Here is a 20,679-nt window from a genome sequence, read left to right as displayed (position 1 = left end):
GATAAAGTATCCTCAAGCTTACAGCAAGAAAACTAATTTTACTGTTGTTAAAATAGAGATACCCAGTACAACAAGGACTGTACATTTTTACCTCTGCTTCACATGGCATGTATCTTTTATTTCTAAATCATAAATGCTGTTTGCTGTGGACCATCAGGAGAGCAAGCACTTGTTCTTTTTCCTCTTGGGAGACACTGGTCAAATCGTCCTGATGCCCTCTCAATTGGGACTGTCTAGCATTGTACATCACTGACAAGTCATGTGAGAAGAGCCCTTTTATAGGAATCAAGATATATCTGTTGGAGTTATTTTTGTGAAGGATGAACATGAGGGTGTGATGAACTTATGGAAAATGTGAGATTTATTTATGAATTGAGGAAGATAAACTTGTGCTATACAGCCAATGGAGAATTTTTGGCTTGGTTAGAGAGAAGACTTTGGGAAAACATAATAGCTTTATTCAAATTGTTCAAATATTTGCTGGGTTATAGCTCATAGGAGAAATTAGACTTACTCCATGCAGTTCCCAAGGGCAAAACTAAGGCCAACAAGTGCTTGAAGTTATAAGGAGACATCTGTCGATTCAGTCTGAGGTGAATTTTCTAACAGTACTGGCTGTGATTGTGGACCCCTTCGAGCCTTCTCTCCGAGAGCACACAATCGATCACTTGCTGATGACTTATATAAAGGACCCCTGGGAGGGGAAACTCAAACTGGGGTGTTTCTAGGGTCAAAGACCTAGCTCTATAATCATGTGCTGGTTTTCCTTAAAAGCATTCAGATGTGTTGTAGCATTAGGAAATATAGGGATAGGGGTTTGCTTTTCTTCGATGATCCTAAATGCTACACATGAGATCCACCCTCCAGTTTTCCAGAAAATGACTGGCATTCTGACAGTTGGAGGACATATCTGGTTTCCTGGAGGATGAAGAAGCTTCTGTTCCGAGTGGGCCAACCGGATTTTGGCAACAGATGAGCCTGATATATAATTGTGGCAGTGACCAGATAATGTAACCAGGACAAGCAGTCCCAGGAACCACATGACTCTTGAAATGTGACAACATACGTAGGAGTTATTTTTTGAAACCAACTTCCGTCCTTTGGCAAGTTTTGGATATAAGATGTAGTTTCAGCCCACTGTTGGGTGAGAGGTTAGTATTGGGAGGACTGAGGAAAAGCAACAGTCTCCAGGGAGCCAGGATTGTGGGTCTGCTGGTTCTTCTCTTAAGGACCTAGAGATTATTATGTTACATGAAATAAGCCAGTGAGCAAAGACATGTGTCACATGACCTCCCTTACATGTGGACTGAAGATCCTCAGAGGGAATGGGGATGGGAAGAGTCCAAGCAAAAAACATATGCATACTAGAGGCCCAGTGCACAAATTCATGCACAGGTGGAGCCCCTCGGCCTGGTGATTGGGGCCATCTTACCCAGTCCCGGTCTCGCCCAGCCCAGATAGGGCCAATCGGGGCCAGCCAGCCAGGGGGAGGGACTGCAGGAGGTTGGTCAGTTGAAGGAAGTTGGCTATGGGAGCACATTGGCCACCAAGAAGCAGCTCCTGTGTTGAGTGTCTGCCTCCTGGTGGTCAGTGTGTGTCATAGCTACCGACCAGTTGTCAGTCATCCAGTTGTCCAGTTGTAATGGTCACTTAGGTTTTTGAATATATAGATATGAATAACCCATGGACATAGACAATAGTGGAGTGAAGGTCTGGACAGGAGGAAGGAGTGGAAAGGAAGAGGATCAATAGGTGGAAAGAGAAGGGAGGGGCATCTGTAATACTTTCCACAATAAAGATAAATTAAAATAAATAAAGGAAAAAAATAATCAGACACATCCTAAAATAAAGAAAGCATCATTCAAAAGGAAAGAAAAGAGAGATAAAAACAGCTCAGGGCTAATATCAGGATAAGCCATGCTGTTTTAACTACTTTCAGGAGTAGTGAGCTTGATAAAAAGGTAGGCTTTTCAAGCATGCTTCTCTAAAAAAAAGTGCAGGTTACTGGGGAATTCCAAACACCCCATAAGCTGATCCTAATGTATAGCTGGGTTTACTGGAGACAGTGGCTTCATGAAGAGGAAGAAGCTTGTAAAACAGTTGATGATCAAGTTAGAATTTTTATGTACTCCCACCCTCTTGAGAGCCAAACTCTATCTAGCACCAACTGTGGCCTGTGGGCTGGATCTGGCCAGCCACCTGTTTTTGTAAATGCAGTACTATGGAAACGTGGTGATGCTCATCCGTTGGAGTGTTATCTGTGGATGCCTTGTGCATTACCAGTGTGCAGGGTCTTGTAGTTGCAATAGACTGTGTGGTCTGCAAAGCCTGAAATATTTATTACCTGGCCTTTTCCAGAGAAAGTTCGTCCACCACTGGTTTCTACGCTGTTCCTCTAGACTTCATCAGGGCCATCTGTTGAGGAGATGCTGGTTACACATTACTGAGGCAGAGAGGAAAGTGAGCAGAAGTGATTAGCAAGGCCTTTAAAAAAATATTTTTCCACCTTCCATTGTACCTGTTCTTCTTTCAATCCAGTTTACCCACAATGACTTCTGATTCTCTATCACTCACTTGCGTGTAGCAAATGCCACACACATCATGAAGACATGCTTAAGAGAATAAAATATTTTGGCCTTTCTGCCTCTTTCTAACTAGAATTTTCTAAAAATTCTAAGCACAAAATGAATTTATTAGTAAATGGGGTGGATCTATGGAAACCAGAATAGTAATGACAAATTCATGAAACAGGTGACCATTTTACTCATTACCAAGATATAGAATTTCTTGATCCTATAAATGATCACAGGTAACATGTTTTCTAATAACATTTTCTTTACAAATGGAACATGTTTTTATTATTATTTAGTTGCCTTTGTCCTATACTGCAGATTGTCAGAATGAAATTTACTTCATACTATCATTCTGAAATAATACTTTTGTGCTGTTGAAATTCAATTGGTTAAGCCTTAATATATGCCTGCTATTTGGGATTGCTAGTAGTCAGACACTGCTGGAGAATTGTTAGCCAATCCAGACAAGGAACCTCATGGGAATATAGCAGAACACGTGGAGACTTATAGCTTTAGTTGGCCACGTGCTTCAGCCTATGATTTGTGGTCTTGTAAACAACCCCAGAGCATGTCCTTTACCATCGATTGATCTTTGCACAGCCTATTTTGGGCCTTACTAAGAGCATCTTAAACTGAAGAAAAACTACCAGTTCTTACATGTTATTACTTGGGAAATTATACTATTAAAATTTTGTCCTGTGTTAATTTCAAAAGCTGTTATTTTTAAAGATTTAATTTAAAAAATATATATTTTATTGATTTTTTACAGAGAGGAATGGAGAGAGATAGAGAGCTAGAAACGTCGATGAGAGAAACATTGACCAGCTGTCTCTTGCACACCCCCTACCAGGGATGTGCCCGCAACCAACGTACATGCCCATGACCGGAATTGAACCTGGGACCTTTCCGTTCGCAGACCGACGCTCTACCACTGAGCCAAACCGATTTCAGCTGTATTAACTTTTTAAATCCTTATAATGACCCTGTGAGGTAGGCACTCATTTTACAGATAAAGAAACTAAAACACCAAGAGGTTATTTATCTTGCCTGACTTCCTGTCAGTCACTTAAGGTAGTGAGTGACTGGGGATTCAGATGTGTGTCCTTGATGGTGATAGATGTGACCATGTTTGAGTTTCTAATAGTGAAGTGGTTAAGAAAGAAAGGCCAGTTTTGCACCTAATGTGTATTGCTTGTGATTCATCTGAAGTCTAATCTTAGAAGGTGCTCTGATTCTTTCCTACTGACTGAATTTTCAGCAAAGTGACCTTTGGCAGCTCATCTATCTTTGCCTCTTATTTCCTCTTTAGTAAAATGTATATCATAGCAACACCTGCTTTTGGAGTAGATTAAATGAAGAGCACAGGGCTTATAACAGTGTTTGACACATAAACTATATATGTGTTGGATTTTGCTGTTGCTTCCATTATAACTTTGTTGGTGTTAAGCCCCAGTTTGGTATGCCATTAATGCCAGGGTTCTTGTCCTAGCATTACGAAGGGTTCAGCAATCTGGAGAAAGGCTGTGTATAGATTAAATAAAGAGTCCAAAGATGAAAGATAGTTTTGAAAGGCATTTGGGGGTCAGAGGAGCTTCAGCTAAAAGAGCTAAAGACTCTCCTTGACTTTGGACCCATGCTTTTTATTTGTCCTAAGGCAAGGTGGAGATAATACACTTCAAAGGGTAGGGTTTACAGAAGCATTGTTAGATTGGGAATAGCCTACAGCCGTTCAGGTGTTTGGCCAACAGGAAGCAATAATTTGTAGATTATTGAGCTGTCTGGCAGCAAAGGATTATCCTATTCAGATTTGGGAGAGATGCTTTTTTAGCCATTCCAACAGATGATTACATATGTGGCTCAGCCCTTGTTGAGCCCCCAAACTTCATCAACCTTTTGATGAAACTCTTGTAATTATGACATGCTGGAATTGGTTCCCAGCAATAACTTCCTTTATATAATTAATCTATACAATCGTGTATATTTTATATTTGTTTCTCTAGAACAAATATGTAGGATTGAGATGGATAGCTCAACGAATAATATCTGTTAGACATGGTAAAACAAGGACCTGGTAATATTGTACTCACTGCTCTCTATCAGGAGTTTCTTTCCAGTGCTCCTGGGCGACTCCCAGGGAATGATTGCATTTGTGTCCTTCTGTCTGTGCCTCTGTAGAACTACAGACTCTGGCAGCCACACGCAGCAGGAGAGAGTTGATTCATAGATGTGAGTTTCAGTTGTCTACTGTAGGCATCTGCTATACAAGAGCCAGGGTCGCACAGGGGAAACTGGAGATGCATTGATAGAATGAAGAACTCTGAGAATTGCCCCCCAGGAATCTAGTGATAGCACTTGGCGCATTTACAAGAAGTTTTCACATACGTGAGCTCATTTGATTTTTCTCAGCATTAAGGCATGTGAAATAAAAAGAAGTCTTCCCCTTATTTTGACTATAGTATTTAGGTCTACTCTTCATCTGTTTATATTATTAAAGCATTTCCAAAGTGTAGAGATTTCTCTCTCTGTATTAACCTTCAGTTTCTAAAATGACTTTTGTTTCACAACCATGACTATTAAGCTCTATTACAACAGATAGGCTCTCATGGGACCCTGAACATAGGGTATGATTTTGTTGTCGTTTTGGAAATTTGCCCTAGTTTGAGGGAATAAAAAGATCTGGCACCTTCTATTTCATTTTATAGGTTCAAATACCATTGAATGCCATTGTGGGTTTTGGCTTGCTGAAAACGTTGGTAACAGTGAGGTTTTGCTAATTTTACTCCCTTTTAAGAAGAGAGAAGGGTTCAGCCTTCATACTACTGTTTAGCTAGTTTATTAGCATGTTAAATAATAATCAAGGCCTCTTCTAAAAACTCATCAGATTTCCTGAGCTTTTTAAAACCATGGAAGTGTAATCCAGCCCAACTTCAAAGCTGCCACTGTAGCCTTCATCCCCATCATCTGCCTTGTTCAGTCTCCAAATTAAACTCATGCAACTGCCTGAGTTCACATATCAGTTACTGCCAGCTTTTTAAGGCACTGTAAGCAATAGTTACTTTGCCCCCTTTCTGTAACTACTTAAAGAATAGCTTTGAAATTATGTTCCTTTTATCTTACCCAAGTAGGCCTGACTAGAAAGATTGCTTACAGAAAGTGGGGTGTGTGTTGTGTGTGTGGGGGGGGGGGGGGGGGGGAAGGGGAGGGGGGTTTGCGAGAAAGTATAGAACTGAAATTAATAGCCCACCTTGAAACCACTATCCCAAAAGATTGGGATTCTGACACCAGTAAATAGATAGTAACTTCTTCATTGTCTGGTAGCAGCTACGAGTACCTGGTCTAGTATCTTGTCCAAAGGGATCCATTGTCTTAAGCAGCTCTCTGAATGTGAACTTAGAGAATAGCTGACATTTTCTTCTAAGTATCTGTCTGCTCACAAATGACTTGCAGTGCATAGTTGTGTAAACATGCATGGATGGATATGCCCGGCCACAATGCCATCTCCTGGCTGATTTGGTGTTCCAGTGGGGCTGCCTGACCCAGTTATTTATTTATTTTGGAGTGTGGGTTCAGTCTGGCACAGACCTCCCATCCCTGAATCCCTGGGGGCTCTGGTGCTGGCTTTAGGTCACCTGTTTTATAAGACAAGACTGGCTGGAGTGGTTTAGGAATAGGTTCCTGAATTCCTTGGGTGTTGTTCTCTTCAGCTCAGAAGCATTACATTTTCTATCCAAACTCAGTCTGTCATAGCCTGAGGGCTGGGCCTGGAACTAATGTGTGTTCATTATATCAACTTCCCTTCAATGTCAATCCTTATTCCCCATTCCCATCTAAAGAAGAATCTAGTTGTGCTCTCATCATATGAAACCCTCCTTTAAAATTGTTACTGTCTGCTGGAGTCTGAATAAACTAACTGACAAAAATCTAGTTAACAGCTAGCTGAATCCTGTGGCCATTTTTTAAGACAACTTTTTCTCTCTTGTGGATTTCATCCAGACGAATAGTCAACAGTACTGTCCTCAGTGTGTCAGGACTCGAAGATCCTTTGTCTTTGCAGCAAACACAGTGCCCTGTCCATTGTTATTGATTCCCTGAAAAAAGCAAACAAAAAAAAAACCCAACAACTTCACACCATGATTTGGTTAAGTTCCCATTGAAATGACATCAGCACTCCTTGGAAATTGACTGGGGAGACCACTCTAGTCAAGTGAAGAGTCTGATGATTGAAAGCCAACATTTATAGACAAATATTTTCTATCTCAGTGCCTCCTAGTAGTTTGTGTGAACCATTGTCTTGATGTTCTGGAAGTCAGATGTGCTTATGGTCCTTGGATGTTTACAGCTGGTGGTATATTACTTTTTTGTTTTTCTCTTTAGGATCAGGAAGAAAACAAGGGAGCGACAAGTTGGCCTGAATTCTACATTGATCAGCTCAATTCCATGGCTGCTGTAGGTATACTTTTTGTTCTCTGACACATGGTTTAAAATACAAGTCTAATACAAACCACACAGTTGCACAATTAATTCACCTGAGTAAAAACTACCAAATGTCATTATCTTTCTAAACTCTACTCCAAATGTTCAATGTTGGGAAAACAGGGCTGGAGGGAAGGCAGGAGTGGTACTTGGCAAAATTATTTTTTCCGGTATGTTTTAAATAAAACACACCCTCAAATATACATGAGTTTAAACTTATAAGAGGAAATGTAATCTTAAATCTGGCTTATGTTCAACTTTAACTTGAAATTGTTCTTACCGATTATTTGGAATTTCATTACAGCAGCACTGTTCTAATAACTAATGCCATTTAAAAATATTAACACTCTCTTCATTGTTCTCTTCCTGTTCTCTTATTGAGGATTTATTTAGTTCCTTGGTCCTTGATTTTACAGGGCACCAAGGTACTCTCTTGCTCATATAAATAACAAAAAATCTATGGTATGATTGGTGTTATGAAAAGGCATAATAATAATAACACCACCGAGATGTCCTTGGGAAATCTTTGGTACATGTATGTTTGGTTCAGTGACTGCTTAAAGTGCATTTTCGGTGTCTAAAGTGGCAGTCTTTGTGATGCATTGTTTTGAGCAGCGGGAGGGGCACGTATTGATCCCAGCTGAAACATGTAGTGGAAAACAAGTCACCAGCCTTTGAGCCTCAGGAGCTTAAATCCCTTCCTGTTGATAACAATAGGAGGTTGCCCGCAGCAGAACATGGCCTTTGCCTCAGTGGACGCACTCATGATTGTAAGAGCCAGTCTGTTAGATTTGGCTTTGAGCTTATACCGTCCATACAGATGATAGGTTCCATAATGTTTTCCTCTACCTCTTTCTTCCTTGCCTTCCCCAGAGTCCTTGTAGAGAATTAGTTTCTTATCACTGAAAGCAAACATTTTGCTGCTGCTGCAAAAGTTAAAAACTGACCAGAATATGTGAATCATTCACACTTTTGCTAAACTTTCAGAGGCCTTGACTTTTAGTAACTTCCTTTTTTTTCTGGCTTTCCCTTTGAAGATGCTTCTGCTGTCCTACAGTGAATGATAAACAGCCCGGTAAAAGCGTCTAAATTGTAGACGCTTTTGCCCCAAGGGCTTCTACTCAGAAAGCACAGCAGAAAAAAAATAGAAAGTAACTCCCAAATCCTCCTCATAAAGCATCCCGCACAAAGGCAAAGATGAGGAAAGGGCGATTTCAGCATTTGCGTGACATGTTAGCAGAATGTGAGGCTTGTGGTGACTATCAAGGATTTTCTGTGCTTCTGCCTAAACCCTAATAATTTAGAGTCATTTACATTTCTTTCTTATAAAGGTTGTTTTCTGAATTCTTATTCTGTGCAGTTAGGGAAAAAGGGACCTGCTGGGCAGGCTGTCTTTCTTTCTAATGGAGTCAGCGTTGTTTGATAGCTAACAGGGGCGCTTGCTTTGTTAATGGATTCACTTTCATAAATGGAGAAGCACTAAACACTATGGATTTTTCCTTCCTCCATATTTTGGGACCATTAGGTTAATTGGTCTTTTAGTGACTTACCCATGCCTGTCTGGTGTCCACCTTGCTCCCTTCCCGCTCTAGGGGTCCATGATGCGCCGTGTGTGGCCTCCATCACGAGCCTCCTTTCTCCTCATCCAGTCCTTGGACAACCCTTTGCTGCAATTCATGAGTTGTATACATTTTAATTATATTTGCTTTCTTTCCGAGAATCTCAAGGCTATTAAATTGGCAGTCACTTTGCTATTCTTTGTATGAAACACCCAGCAAAGCTTTCTAATTTTCTGTTAAGGACCCAACCAGTATCTTTCCAGGGTTAAATGTAAAAGGCATTAACAGAATTAGTGAGACCATATACTATTGTATAAAGGAGTGAGAAGGCCTGATAAGACCAGAAACTCGGCTGGATATTCTGTTTTCCTCAGCACACTTGTTGCCACCACTTCCTCCCATAGTTCTGGCTCATCGCTCTGGTAACTGTACTAGAGGATGCCTACAACACAGCAGAATCCTGAGGCGCTGTCCCGGGACTGGAAGGTCCACAGTTTGTTCAATCCTTTTATGGCCTGGCAGCCAGATTCTGGCTCCTTACTAGGAAATTGTGGAGAGGCATTTATCCATTGTCATCATCATTTGCCTTCAGCATCAGTAGCAACTTCGGCTTTTGAGTGTGCATCTTGTGACAAGCAGTATACAGGCACTTTACATGTTGTTTTAAAGGCTTACAAGCACCCATGCTGTAAGTGCTGTTTATAGATAAGGAGTCTATAAGTTACCTTGCCCACGGTCATCTAATTAGGAAGTAGAGAGCTGTAATTTAAACCCATCAGCCTGAGCTGAAAGACTCCTTTCCAATTTGCCTCTCACTAACTTGGATTAAAAACTCATAAAAGAAGCCTAGGAATCCCTCCCCATTTCCCACTTCCAACTTTTCTGAGGCGGGGCAGGCATCTGTTTTCTTTAATGCCTTGAGAGTGATAAACAGTCCAGGTCAAGGACTGCAGCACTTACTAGTTTGTGAAGCCATTTGTGGAGCAAGTTCAGCTACTTACGTAAGCCTCCTAACAAGGATGCTTTGTTCTTTAGAGGACCCCTGAATGATCCATTAAAGAGTGAAAAATGGAAAAAGAAAAGTGCAGCCCAATAGGTTGCAGAAGGACCTGGAATCTCTGTGTGTGACTTTGTACACTCTTAGGGTGAAAGGGTGTGAGGTGGAATTCAGGGTGCTTAGCCTGCTGGTTTACTGATTTCACACCAATGAAATGTCCAAACTGGGCTTGGTTCCTGACTCCCAGCCAGGAAGGGTTTCTGTGCTTCTGTGCCTTTCTCTTAGGCCTGCAAGCTCCAGTGTATACTGCAGCAGCTTTGACCAAATCCTCCGCCAGGGTGCACGTTGTCTTTGCCCACTTCTCATGTGAACATGGACTTATTAGGTGCTTTGAGCACCCTCAGAGGGTCAAAGCCTATTCCGCATACTGGGTGTTTGGTGTAGCAGCCATCTTCAGAAATGGAGGCATCTCCCCCTCCTCTATAAAAAGCTGCAAATGAGCCTTCTTCCTAAATGTGAAGATTGAAAATACGAGACTTTCCATAAATCATTTCATTTTGAAAAGTCACATTAGTATATTAGGTTCATCTGCATCCTCTGCTTTCTCAATACAATAAGCAATCTTAGATTTAAATTTGTTTCCATATACAAAAAAATACGATATTGTTTTTTGTATTGATAGGAAAGTAATGGTCCTTATTTTGGGAAAGGAAATTCCAATTTAATTTTCTTGACTTTTCATAAATCTCCCACCTCTACTAGGGAGAGACTCAATGTAGTCTGCTTTTATTTGTACCACCCTCTTCCAGGTTAAAATAAATGCATGCAAATTCTCTTATTATTATTGAACCATAATAAAAAATGTGAGTAGTCTTTAATTTGGGGACTGTTTTGTGTGATTAAGCTTAGGAACAAGGAGTGATGTTCATAAAAGGCTTGATTCTGAGCTGCAGAGACACAGGATTGCTTAAGAGTGTAGAGTTCAGCTGTGCCTCTGGAGATTAAACGGACTTGGCTGGATTTGTGCTGAATTTTCCAGAGGATGGGTCTCATAGAGCTGTGAAGGAATTCACTGACTATTCTGCACAGCTTCTTCCCAGCCACCCTCTGGTGACAGCTGTTCAGATGCATCACCAGCAAGAGGACAACTTTAGCAGAAACAATAACAGCTTAAAAACAAGACTTGACTGATTTTTATTTCAGTTGCCATAAATGATACGGGTATTTATGTTTGCTTTGGGCTTTATCCTCCTAATTGTGAAGTCAAAGTTAGACTTTAATTAACATCTAGTTACTTAATGCTGATACTGTTAACTAGAAAATAATTAAGTAAAGTCCTCCTTGATGATTTGTTTTCCTAAAAGAAAGGAAGAGACTGTATCATTGCAACACATTGGATGAGAGGCAAACTTTTTTTTCAATATCCCAGCTTGTTCCCCAACCATGCATTTTTATCAGAATTGGTAACAGGTGAAAAGATGGTGACTAGCCAAGCCCATGTACAGAGTAGGATGAAGGCAAGGGACCAGTGATTCCATGGATAGAGACACCTGGACCCAGAAGTCCTGGGATACTTCTAATACAACTAGGGGGTCATGAGGTGAAGGGAAAGGAAAAGACTTTTTAACAAGTCTTTATAATAACAACTGAGATCTGCTTCCTTAGGCCTTGTTCTTCCAAGTGAGGCCCACAGACCTGCATCCATATTGCATGGAAACTAGTCAGAAATGCAGCATCTTAGTCTAAACAATTCAGAAACTGCATTTCAATAGAAACACAGATCATTCATATCCATGTTAAAGCTTGAGAAACAGTGCTCTAGCAGATCCCTAGGAAGGTAGTGTGCCCATACACACACACACACACACACATACTGACTCACTCACTCCATTTCCTCATTTCCAAATGATGTTGTTTCTAAACTTAAGCATTTCCTCTGAAAGAATTGTCCATCATAGTATCAGGTCCAATTTAATTCTTCCTTTTTAAAAATAATTTGATGGAACCCACAAGTATAAAAGACTATACTTTCTGTGTGATGAATGGGAAACATAGGGTGGGAGAATTGCTGCCCACCTCAGCTTGAAAGTGTGATAATGTTATTAACTTTAATTGTCAGAATGTTATTATTAACTACAGGTTCACTCTTCTTTTTATCAAATATAAATAGTAATATCTCATCAGAGTGTGATTATAGAATAGTTACACAAAACATTTGGACAACTTAATATTTAAGTTTTCTAAACATTTCCTTAAAGCTTTATTTAAAAGTGGAAATAACTTTTAGTAGAGATAACAAATATGTGGAATTCTTGGGGCTTTTAATCCACATTTTGGCTTGTAGTAAATCTTTGTTACAAATTTATTATTTACAAGTGGCCTGGTGCACGAAATTCATCCGGGGGGGGGGGGGAGGATGTCCCTCAGCCCAGCCTGTACCCTCTCCAATCTGGGACCCCTCAAAGGTTTACAGGGGTCAGACTTAAACCAGCAATCAGGGACTGTTGGCTCCTAACCGCTCACCTGCCTGCCTGATTGCCCCTAACCACTCTGCCTACCAGTCTGCTTGCCCCCAACTGGGCTCCCCCACCCCTGCCGCCAGCCTGCTCGTCCCCCAAATGCCCCCCCCAACCCCCGCACACACACACCAGCCTGATCAACCCCAACTGCTCCCAGTGCCAGTGTGCTTGCCCTCAACTGCCCCCACTGCTGGCCTGATCTCTCTTACCTTTCCTCCCCACCGGCCTGCTCGCCCCCAGTTGTCCCCCTGCTGGTCTATTCACTCCAAACTGTCCCCTCACTGTTCTGATCACCCCAACTGACCCCCACTGATGGCCTGATCATCCACAACTACTGTCCATCCTAGCCTGATCACTCACAACTGCCCTCCCCACTTGGCCTCTCACTGCCTCTATTTCGGCCCCACTGACCATGGCTTTGTCCAGAAGAACATCTGGAAGTCTCGTGGAAGGTCTCCCCGTCTGATTAGCATATTACCCTTTATTAGTATAGATAGAGGCCTGGTGCATGGGTGGGGGCCAGCTGTTTGCCCTGAAGGGTGTCCCGGATCAGGGTGTGGGTTCCCTTGGGGCATGGGACAGCCTGGGTGAGGGGCCTGTGGTGATTTGCAGGCCTGCCATACCCCATGCAGTGCCTCGCCAGCCTGGGTGAAGGGCTGATGGCTATTTGCCAGGCTGGTCATGGCCCCCAGCGGGGACCCTCACCCCATGGGGACATAACCAGCCTGGGTGAGGGGCTGAAGGCCATTTTCAGGCTGGCCACGCATGTCCTCCGGCAACCCAGGCCCCCAGCCACTCCTTCAGCCGCTGCCAGGGCAGGCAGGAAGCTTGGCCTCCTTCATCACCAAGGGCAACCCAAGCCTCCTGCTTGCTCCAGCTCTGTGGCTGCCATCATCTTTGTTGGGTTAATTTGCATACCCACTCCTGATTGGCTGGTGTGCATAGCAGAGGGAGGGACAATTTGCATGTTTCTCTTTTCTTACTATAGGTTTGTATTAAAATAGTAGCATGTAATCTGTGTTGTTTGTCTTGCTTGTACCATAATTCAAATATAGAATTGGATAAAGTAACCTCAGTTTTCTTTGCATAGAGAAAATCTCTGCTCGCATTAGAGAAGGAAGAAGAAGAAGAGAGAAGTAAAACTATAGAGAGCTTGAAGACGGCACTAAGAACAAAACCAATGAGGTAATTTTTCCCTGGGTAGTATATACTACTTGTCTCTTTTTTTCTTCAATTCTTCTCCTCCAGCCCTTCTTGCCCTTCTCCCTCTCTTTCTTAATTCTTTTTTTCTACCTTGCAACAGCCAAACTTTTGAGGAAGTCTTAAGTTAAAAGCATGCGATTGAACCATGGATAAAATACTTTAATCACTGAACATTCAATAAATTGATTTCCTTCAATTAAAAGATATGCAAGCAGCCATTAAAATGGCTACAATAAAAAAAGACAGAGACTAACAAGTGTTGGTGTGGATATGGAGAAATTGCCACCCTCACTAATTGCTGGTGAGAATGAAAAATAGTGTGGCCACTTTAAAAAACAGTTGGGCAGTTTCTCAGAATGTTAAACATAGTGTTGCCACATGACACAACAATTTTTCTGCATAATGTATAGCCAAGGGAAATGAAAAAAGTACCCTCCAAAAAACTTATACACAAATGTTCATATCAGCATTATTCTTAATAGCAAAAAAGTGGAAACAATCCAGATTCTGTCAACTGATGAACAGATAAATAAAATATTATATTTCCATAAAATGGATTATTCATCCATAAAAAAGAATGGAGTACTGATACACCCTACAACATGGGTGAGCCTTGAAAATATTGGTGCAGTGTGAAAAAGACCATACACAAAGGACCACGTATTATATGATTCCATTTATAGGAACCATCCAGAAGAGGCTAATCCACAGAGACAGAAGGTTCAGTGGCTGCCTGGGTTTGGGGACTAGGGGAAAGAGTCTTTTGGGGATGATTGAATTGATAGTGTTCTAAAATCAGAGTGGCAGTTGTTCACAACTCTGAGAATATAATTAAAAATTACAAAATTGTACATTAAATGTAAATTTTATGGCATTTGAGTTATATCTCAAAAACACTGTTATTGCCAAAACCAGTTTGGCTCAGTGGATAGAGCATTGGTCTGCGGACTGAAAGGTCCCAGGTTCGATTCCAGTCAAGGGCATGTACATTGGTTGTGGGCACATCCCCGGTCAGGGGTGTGCAGGAGGAAGCTGGTCGATGTATCTCTCTCATCAATGTTTCTAGCTCTCTATCCCTCTCCCTTCCTCTCTGTGAAAAATCAATAAATATATTAAAAACAAAACAAAAACAAAAAAAACACTGTTATTGAAAAGAGGATGGGCAATCATCTTACACTGTGTGCCTCCACACCTTTATTTTCCATCAAAGCCTCTAAGGTTTGCTGAGGTGTTGGGCTCATCGGAACATTGTATTAGCACAAATGCCATGAATGAAGCCTACTGATTTAACCAGTGTGGCTATATCTGGGTCATGTGTTTAGGTGTAAAGGCTGGAAAATAAAGATATATTTCCTTTATTTGACTATAAAATACTAACTAAGAAAAAACCTACTGACTAACCAAAAATCTTATGCAGTTTTATGACAGAGGTTTTCTAGCCTAGATCAGTGTTTCCCTCTGTGTGTGTTCTGTGTGCTCAGATGTCAGTGGGTATCCAAAACTAAATAAGTTTGGAAATTTCTGGGGTAGTCAGATAAACAGGTTATGTTACTTCTGAACTTTTCAGAGGCTTAACATGCAGATGTACATTCTGAATTACTCTTGGTTGAATTTACAGTAAATAAGTACCATAAATATCAATAAAATTGATTTACGGTGATAAAAGTGTTGCTTTACTATTTTTATGTACTTGGATTCCGAGTAGCATGCAATACAAAAGAAGGATTTTGCTACAGAACCTTAGGGATTCAGGTTACCATTCGTTTGACAAGCAAATATCCTGGAGTTTAAGGATTCTCTTTGTCTTTTATTGATAGGGGGCCTGCCTGAGTCAGTGGTTAGTACATAAATGTGCATGGGGACTGAGTTCTATAATAACACAGGATCAGCAGATGACTTAACCTAAGACAAATGTTCTGAGTGCCTTCTTGCTCCTGATTTTCTGTGGTTATGTGATCTGATAATTGGTTCTTTGTGTCAGTTGAGATCTGTTTACCTCAAATGGAGATTTTTTTTTCACATTTCTGGTTAGACCTGACCATTGGGTCTGTGTCGAGGAATAGGCCAGAAATTCAGAAGGCTTCATCGGTGTAAGCCTTTTGGTACTTTAGGAACTGCATCTTCTTCCTTTCTTCTGCTCCCCAGCCCTTAAACTTTTCCATTAAAGGCTATTACAAAATTCCAAGGAGACTTAAGTCTGATACATTTTAACCCCCTCCTGACAGGTTTGTGACCAGATTCATTGACTTGGATGGCCTGTCATGTATTCTCAACTTTCTAAAGACCATGGACTACGAGACCTCGGAGTCTCGCATACATACCTCTCTCATTGGATGTATAAAAGCGCTAATGAACAACTCTCAAGGTCGAGCTCATGTCCTGGCCCATTCTGAGAGTATTAATGTAATTGCTCAGAGTCTGAGCACAGAGAACATTAAAACAAAGGTGGCTGTGCTGGAAATCTTGGGCGCTGTGTGCCTGGTTCCCGGGGGCCACAAGAAGGTTCTGCAGGCCATGCTGCACTACCAGAAGTACGCCAGCGAAAGAACCCGCTTCCAGGTGGGTGTGTTCCCTCTCTGCTTCTTCGTTCACCCTCCATCAGGTCCTCTCCTGGCACTGAGCCAGGAACAGAACCTGAGATTTCTTTGGTGGTGATTACTTACATCATGACTTCAAGCATTTCCTTCCTTTCCGCTTTTAGGACAAGCGAGTAGAGTATGCTTTCTATAACTGATCAATCCGGGGTTTTGGATTAACTGAACTTGAAAATTCGACCCAGGTTCCTTCACACGATAGAGCACACATCTTTTGAATCCACTAAATGGGGTGTGCCCTGAAAATTTTACAGGTTGCCCTTCTTAATTTAGGATCAGCCTAAACAGTGAATGTATGTCACCATAATTATACTCACATGGAAGAAGCAAGCAGAGTTAACGAAGCAGTCTTTTGTATTTTGTATGCATGTATATATGAATATATATGATATTCAGAATATTGAAAGAGTTTTTAGGCCTAATCTTTAAAAAATGGCTTTCTATGGATCAATGTGATTCTGACTAAACACATGATTTTGAAAATTAACTTCTAATAAAATGAGTAGAAGGTTAGTAATGATTCTGTCTTTTGTATTTGTATCCTTGGTAGACATTAATTAATGACTTGGATAAAAGCACAGGGCGGTATCGGGATGAAGTGAGTCTCAAGACTGCCATCATGTCCTTCATCAATGCAGTGCTGAGCCAAGGTGCAGGCGTGGTAAGGACCTTATGTACAAAACATATATTATTAAAGAATATTTTTTGAAAGAATACCAACTATTTTAAAAAGGTAAATATGAATTACATTACCCTTTTACTTTCAGGAAAGTTTGGACTTTAGACTTCATCTTCGCTATGAATTTCTGATGTTAGGAATTCAACCTGTCATAGATAAACTAAGAGAACATGAAAATTCAACATTAGACAGGTAAGTCAAGCTGTACGGTCTGAGACGGTTCATGCTTTTTCCTTGTGTGGAGCACCACTCTATCAACTACTTGTAACCTGTCCGTGACACAAGGTACTTTCACCAGAATGTCAACTCAGCTAATGCTGTTTATTATGTTAAGACTTTCCTGATGAAAGAAGAGCACATTGTGTGGAGCACTTAGTGTAGGTTTTGGCACTAGCCCTGAATCCATTTCCTAGACTTGATTCTTGTGTGCCTGTGTTTGTAGGGTGTTTTAATAGCATCTCTTTAATTGTCTTTCAGGCATTTAGACTTTTTTGAAATGCTCCGAAATGAAGATGAACTAGAATTTGCCAAAAGATTTGAACTGGTACGTGGGTTTACAATTATTCTGACTTGACTTGTGAGCTCACGAAGTCCCCCGTTGCAACATGTGTTGTAGGGCCAGCATGCGGCAGTGTGACCTAACAGTAACATCCGAGTTCTGCTCGGCTATCTAAGTGGCAGGATGAGCTTCTGTTTGCCTTAGATTTGCTTACCTTGCATCGTGGGAACTGAGGAACTTGGGTGTTTGACTTAGATTTCTTTCTCATGTGAAATAGGTTCACATAGACACAAAAAGTGCGACTCAGATGTTTGAGCTGACCAGGAAGAGGCTCACCCACAGTGAAGCTTACCCTCACTTCATGTCTATCCTGCACCACTGCCTCCAAATGCCTTGTGAGTGTTTGTGATACGTATTCTTCTGTGTTTGGGCATCATCCAAAGGGCTGTGTCTTCCAGACATGCTGATTAGGTTGGGTGCACACCAGGGATTTCAAACCTTGGTTTTGTGACAGCCCAGTGTGTCTCCACACAGCCTGTGGGATGTCATGAAGTTCTCAAAATGAAATTAATTATAACTTGCTTTGATTTTTAAAATAAACATATACCTTACAGCACATATAGACAGGGATAGAAAATTCCTCTCAAATAAGTAAATGATCATCGGAGGTCTGAATTCCAGAAACTCTAGGAAGCGTAGGTACAGATGTAAATATCTCTCTGGTTCTGAGGCTGGGCCTTCGCGTGATCATGTTGAAAAAATATTCACTGTAGTTGAGAAATAACCCAAAGTATTTTCCACCACTGTTTTCTTTTTTAGACAAGAGAAGTGGTAACACCGTTCAGTACTGGCTCCTACTAGACAGAATTATACAGCAAATAGTTATCCAGAATGACAAAGGACAGGACCCTGACTCCACACCTTTGGAAAACTTTAATATTAAGAATGTCGTACGGATGTAAGTTTCTTCCTACTTTGCTGTCTGTAAGATAATAGTGACAATTTAAAACATTTATTTTAATCCTACTTTAAAATAGCAGCTGGAAGAACTGAACTGTTTTAGAGGTCAAATAGGAATTCCTTGCTATACATGTGTATTATATCTAAGTCTCGTATGGATTGCCGTGTATTAAGCATGCTGAGGGGTTCTCTGCAGTAGATTGTTTGTACCTAGAGAGCCTGCATTTAGCAGTAAGCCTTTTGTGTGTTTTCTAATGAGTGCTACTTTAACTATTATACAGGTTGGTTAATGAAAATGAAGTTAAGCAGTGGAAAGAACAAGCAGAAAAAATGAGAAAAGGTAAGTGATGAGGCCTTGATAAGAAAAGAGGCTACTTTATTTGTTATTGGGCAACTAACTCTGCTTTCTGTATATTTTAGAAATTTACATAGGTGCATCTTATTTGACCTTAGTGCATAAGTCTTTTTTTTTTTTTTTTTCATTTCATGTTTTAAGGGCGTTTTGTACTGGTTTTCTTGAACTTAAGCTATTTTAGTTGTCATGCTACTTACCAAATTTTATTCTTTTATTATAACCATGTAAGTTTTTTTTTAAAAAAACTTGAAGTATTTGCTGTTCAGTGTTGGTTAATTAAAATTTTCTTGGCTATTGGTCTTTTTAGCCCATCCCCTACTGCATAGTTGCTCTTTAAAGGGTTGTTAGAAATATACTAAGGAATACCAGGGATTGCCCAGAACTTTAAAAGAGAAACACAGACAGCCCAATTCTTCACATGATCTCACTTTGGCACTAGTTATGAAGAGAGAAATCAAGCAGAGGAACACTGACCTTTGTAGATATATGTGTTATATAACATTAACAGGCCAATTACTGGTGAGTATTTGGCTATATCATTAATAGTAACAGTAAGCATCGGATTACAGGAAGGTCATTTGTGTCCATCGTCTTGCAACCTTACACAGAATGGGTATAACTTTCTCTCCTCCTTCAAAATATTAGCAAATTAAGTTGGCCCCTTTGAGAAAGCAGTCATACTCCCAGCCAGTATTAATTGACTTCCTGTTCCTTGTCCTCGTTATTCAGTCACAGCCAGTGAAATACAAGAGCACTCACTCGAGAGCTGAAAAGAAGTTCCATGAGCTGCAGAAGCATTTCCTTCCCTCTTATCACATTTGTCCTTTTCATTGAGCAGAAGGACAGGGCCACACTGATAGGGGAAAATGCCAAATGTGAAGTTCTGTCATATCCCAAGCTCCTCATATAAATTCAGATTGTTCTCCAAAAAGTAAGGTTGCACATCTATTTTTAGAAATAAGTTCTAGAAACTTCTATAGAAAAAAAAAAAGAGGAACATTGACTAAAATAGTAAAGAGAAATTATATAAAAGAGAAAATGGTCAATGAGTGGTATTTTAGGGATACATCCTTAGAGGATGGAGACTCAGGTGTGCAAGTTGATGAGAGAACTGAGCACATAGCTTTGTAGTCATTCCATCATTCATTTCATGGATACTCATTGAGTGCCTGTGTGTGTCAGGCATGTGCTGGGCTCTGGGTCTGAGTCTCAGCTCTGCCTCTGACAGTGGGTAGGCCAAGCCCTGTTCTCTTCTCCTCCAGTCTCCTCCTCTGAAAAATGAAGAGTAAACCTAAATCACAGGGTTGCTGTGGAGATTAAATGACAAAAGGAATGTAAGGACTGTAGCATAGTGACTGACACTTGCTGGTTGCACAATAAATGACAGGGACTTTTGTAGGCTGCGGTGGTACAGAGAAAATGGCCTCGGTCAGTGGGAGGAACAGGATGTTTTAAAGCAAGGTCAAGGGTAGGGTGTGAAAGGAGACATAGTAGATAAAATTCTGTTCTGGAAGCTTCAAGTAGCAAAGTTGTGTTAAAGAGGGCACGGGTTGATGAGTTAGTCAGAGGGTGGAGGCTGTGAGGAGACAGGCAGTCCCTGAAAGGTGGAGCATATCTGGGAAGAATTCTCAGCACACCCAGTGGGCATTGAGTAAACGCTTAGCAAATGGATGATAAATGGATGCCATTTATGGAGAGAATACTTTAGTCTGGAACTTACCAAACCTGGCATTACATCAGGATCATCCAGGGAGCATTTGAAAACTACAGACCCCCAAGCCCTGCCCCAGCCTGCAGAAGAGACTTTCTGGGATAGGGTCTGGATTTCTGAGATGTTACTCCTTCAGGAGGTTCTGGGGTGAGGCCAGATGTCAGAGACTAATGACTGATGATGGAGAGTCAAGTCTTACAGCTGTCAGAGAGGAATAAAACTGAGGTAGAAGAAGGAAAATGGGAGACAGGGAGGGAGTTTTCAGATGTGTCTGACTTCCCAAAGTGGTAGAAGTGGTAGAAAGTGGATTAACCGCTCCAATGCTGGTAAAAGCCAAGGACTAGAATGTCTTGAACCCTTCTCTGCAAAGTTTAATTTTGAAGGACTCAAAAGGAAGAGACAGAGAAAGCAAAATTTTCAATGTGTTATCCAATTTGAACATAGACACCAACTCTGTATAGCTCTGCCCCAGTGGGTTATCTCTCTAGTGGGTTTACTGATATAAAAAGAACAGGGGTTATCATTGGGGCCAAGTATTAGAAATGAAGATCTACAGC

At 41.0% G+C, this 20,679-nt stretch overlaps 1 protein-coding gene across 6 annotated transcripts in view; it reads left to right on the top strand.

Moving 5' to 3' along the window:
• Positions 1-20,679, top strand: part of DAAM1 (dishevelled associated activator of morphogenesis 1) — a 156,386-nt gene that overhangs the window by 94,014 nt on the left and 41,693 nt on the right. For all 6 annotated transcript variants that reach the window (XM_036435127.2, XM_036435136.2, XM_036435153.2 and 3 more), the window contains exons 4-12: positions 6,948-7,019; positions 13,212-13,306; positions 15,550-15,883; positions 16,469-16,579; positions 16,686-16,789; positions 17,075-17,141; positions 17,374-17,491; positions 17,916-18,054; positions 18,338-18,396. In XM_036435127.2, the coding sequence (XP_036291020.1) occupies positions 6,948-7,019; positions 13,212-13,306; positions 15,550-15,883; positions 16,469-16,579; positions 16,686-16,789; positions 17,075-17,141; positions 17,374-17,491; positions 17,916-18,054; positions 18,338-18,396 (1,099 nt within the window). The remainder of the gene's footprint in view (positions 1-6,947; positions 7,020-13,211; positions 13,307-15,549; positions 15,884-16,468; positions 16,580-16,685; positions 16,790-17,074; positions 17,142-17,373; positions 17,492-17,915; positions 18,055-18,337; positions 18,397-20,679) is intronic.

This window comes from Pipistrellus kuhlii, unplaced genomic scaffold, assembly GCF_014108245.1.
Source record: "Pipistrellus kuhlii isolate mPipKuh1 unplaced genomic scaffold, mPipKuh1.p scaffold_m20_p_1, whole genome shotgun sequence".
In the NCBI taxonomy this organism is placed as follows: domain Eukaryota; kingdom Metazoa; phylum Chordata; class Mammalia; order Chiroptera; family Vespertilionidae; genus Pipistrellus; species Pipistrellus kuhlii.
This window is presented reverse-complemented; position numbering and strand designations above follow the sequence as displayed.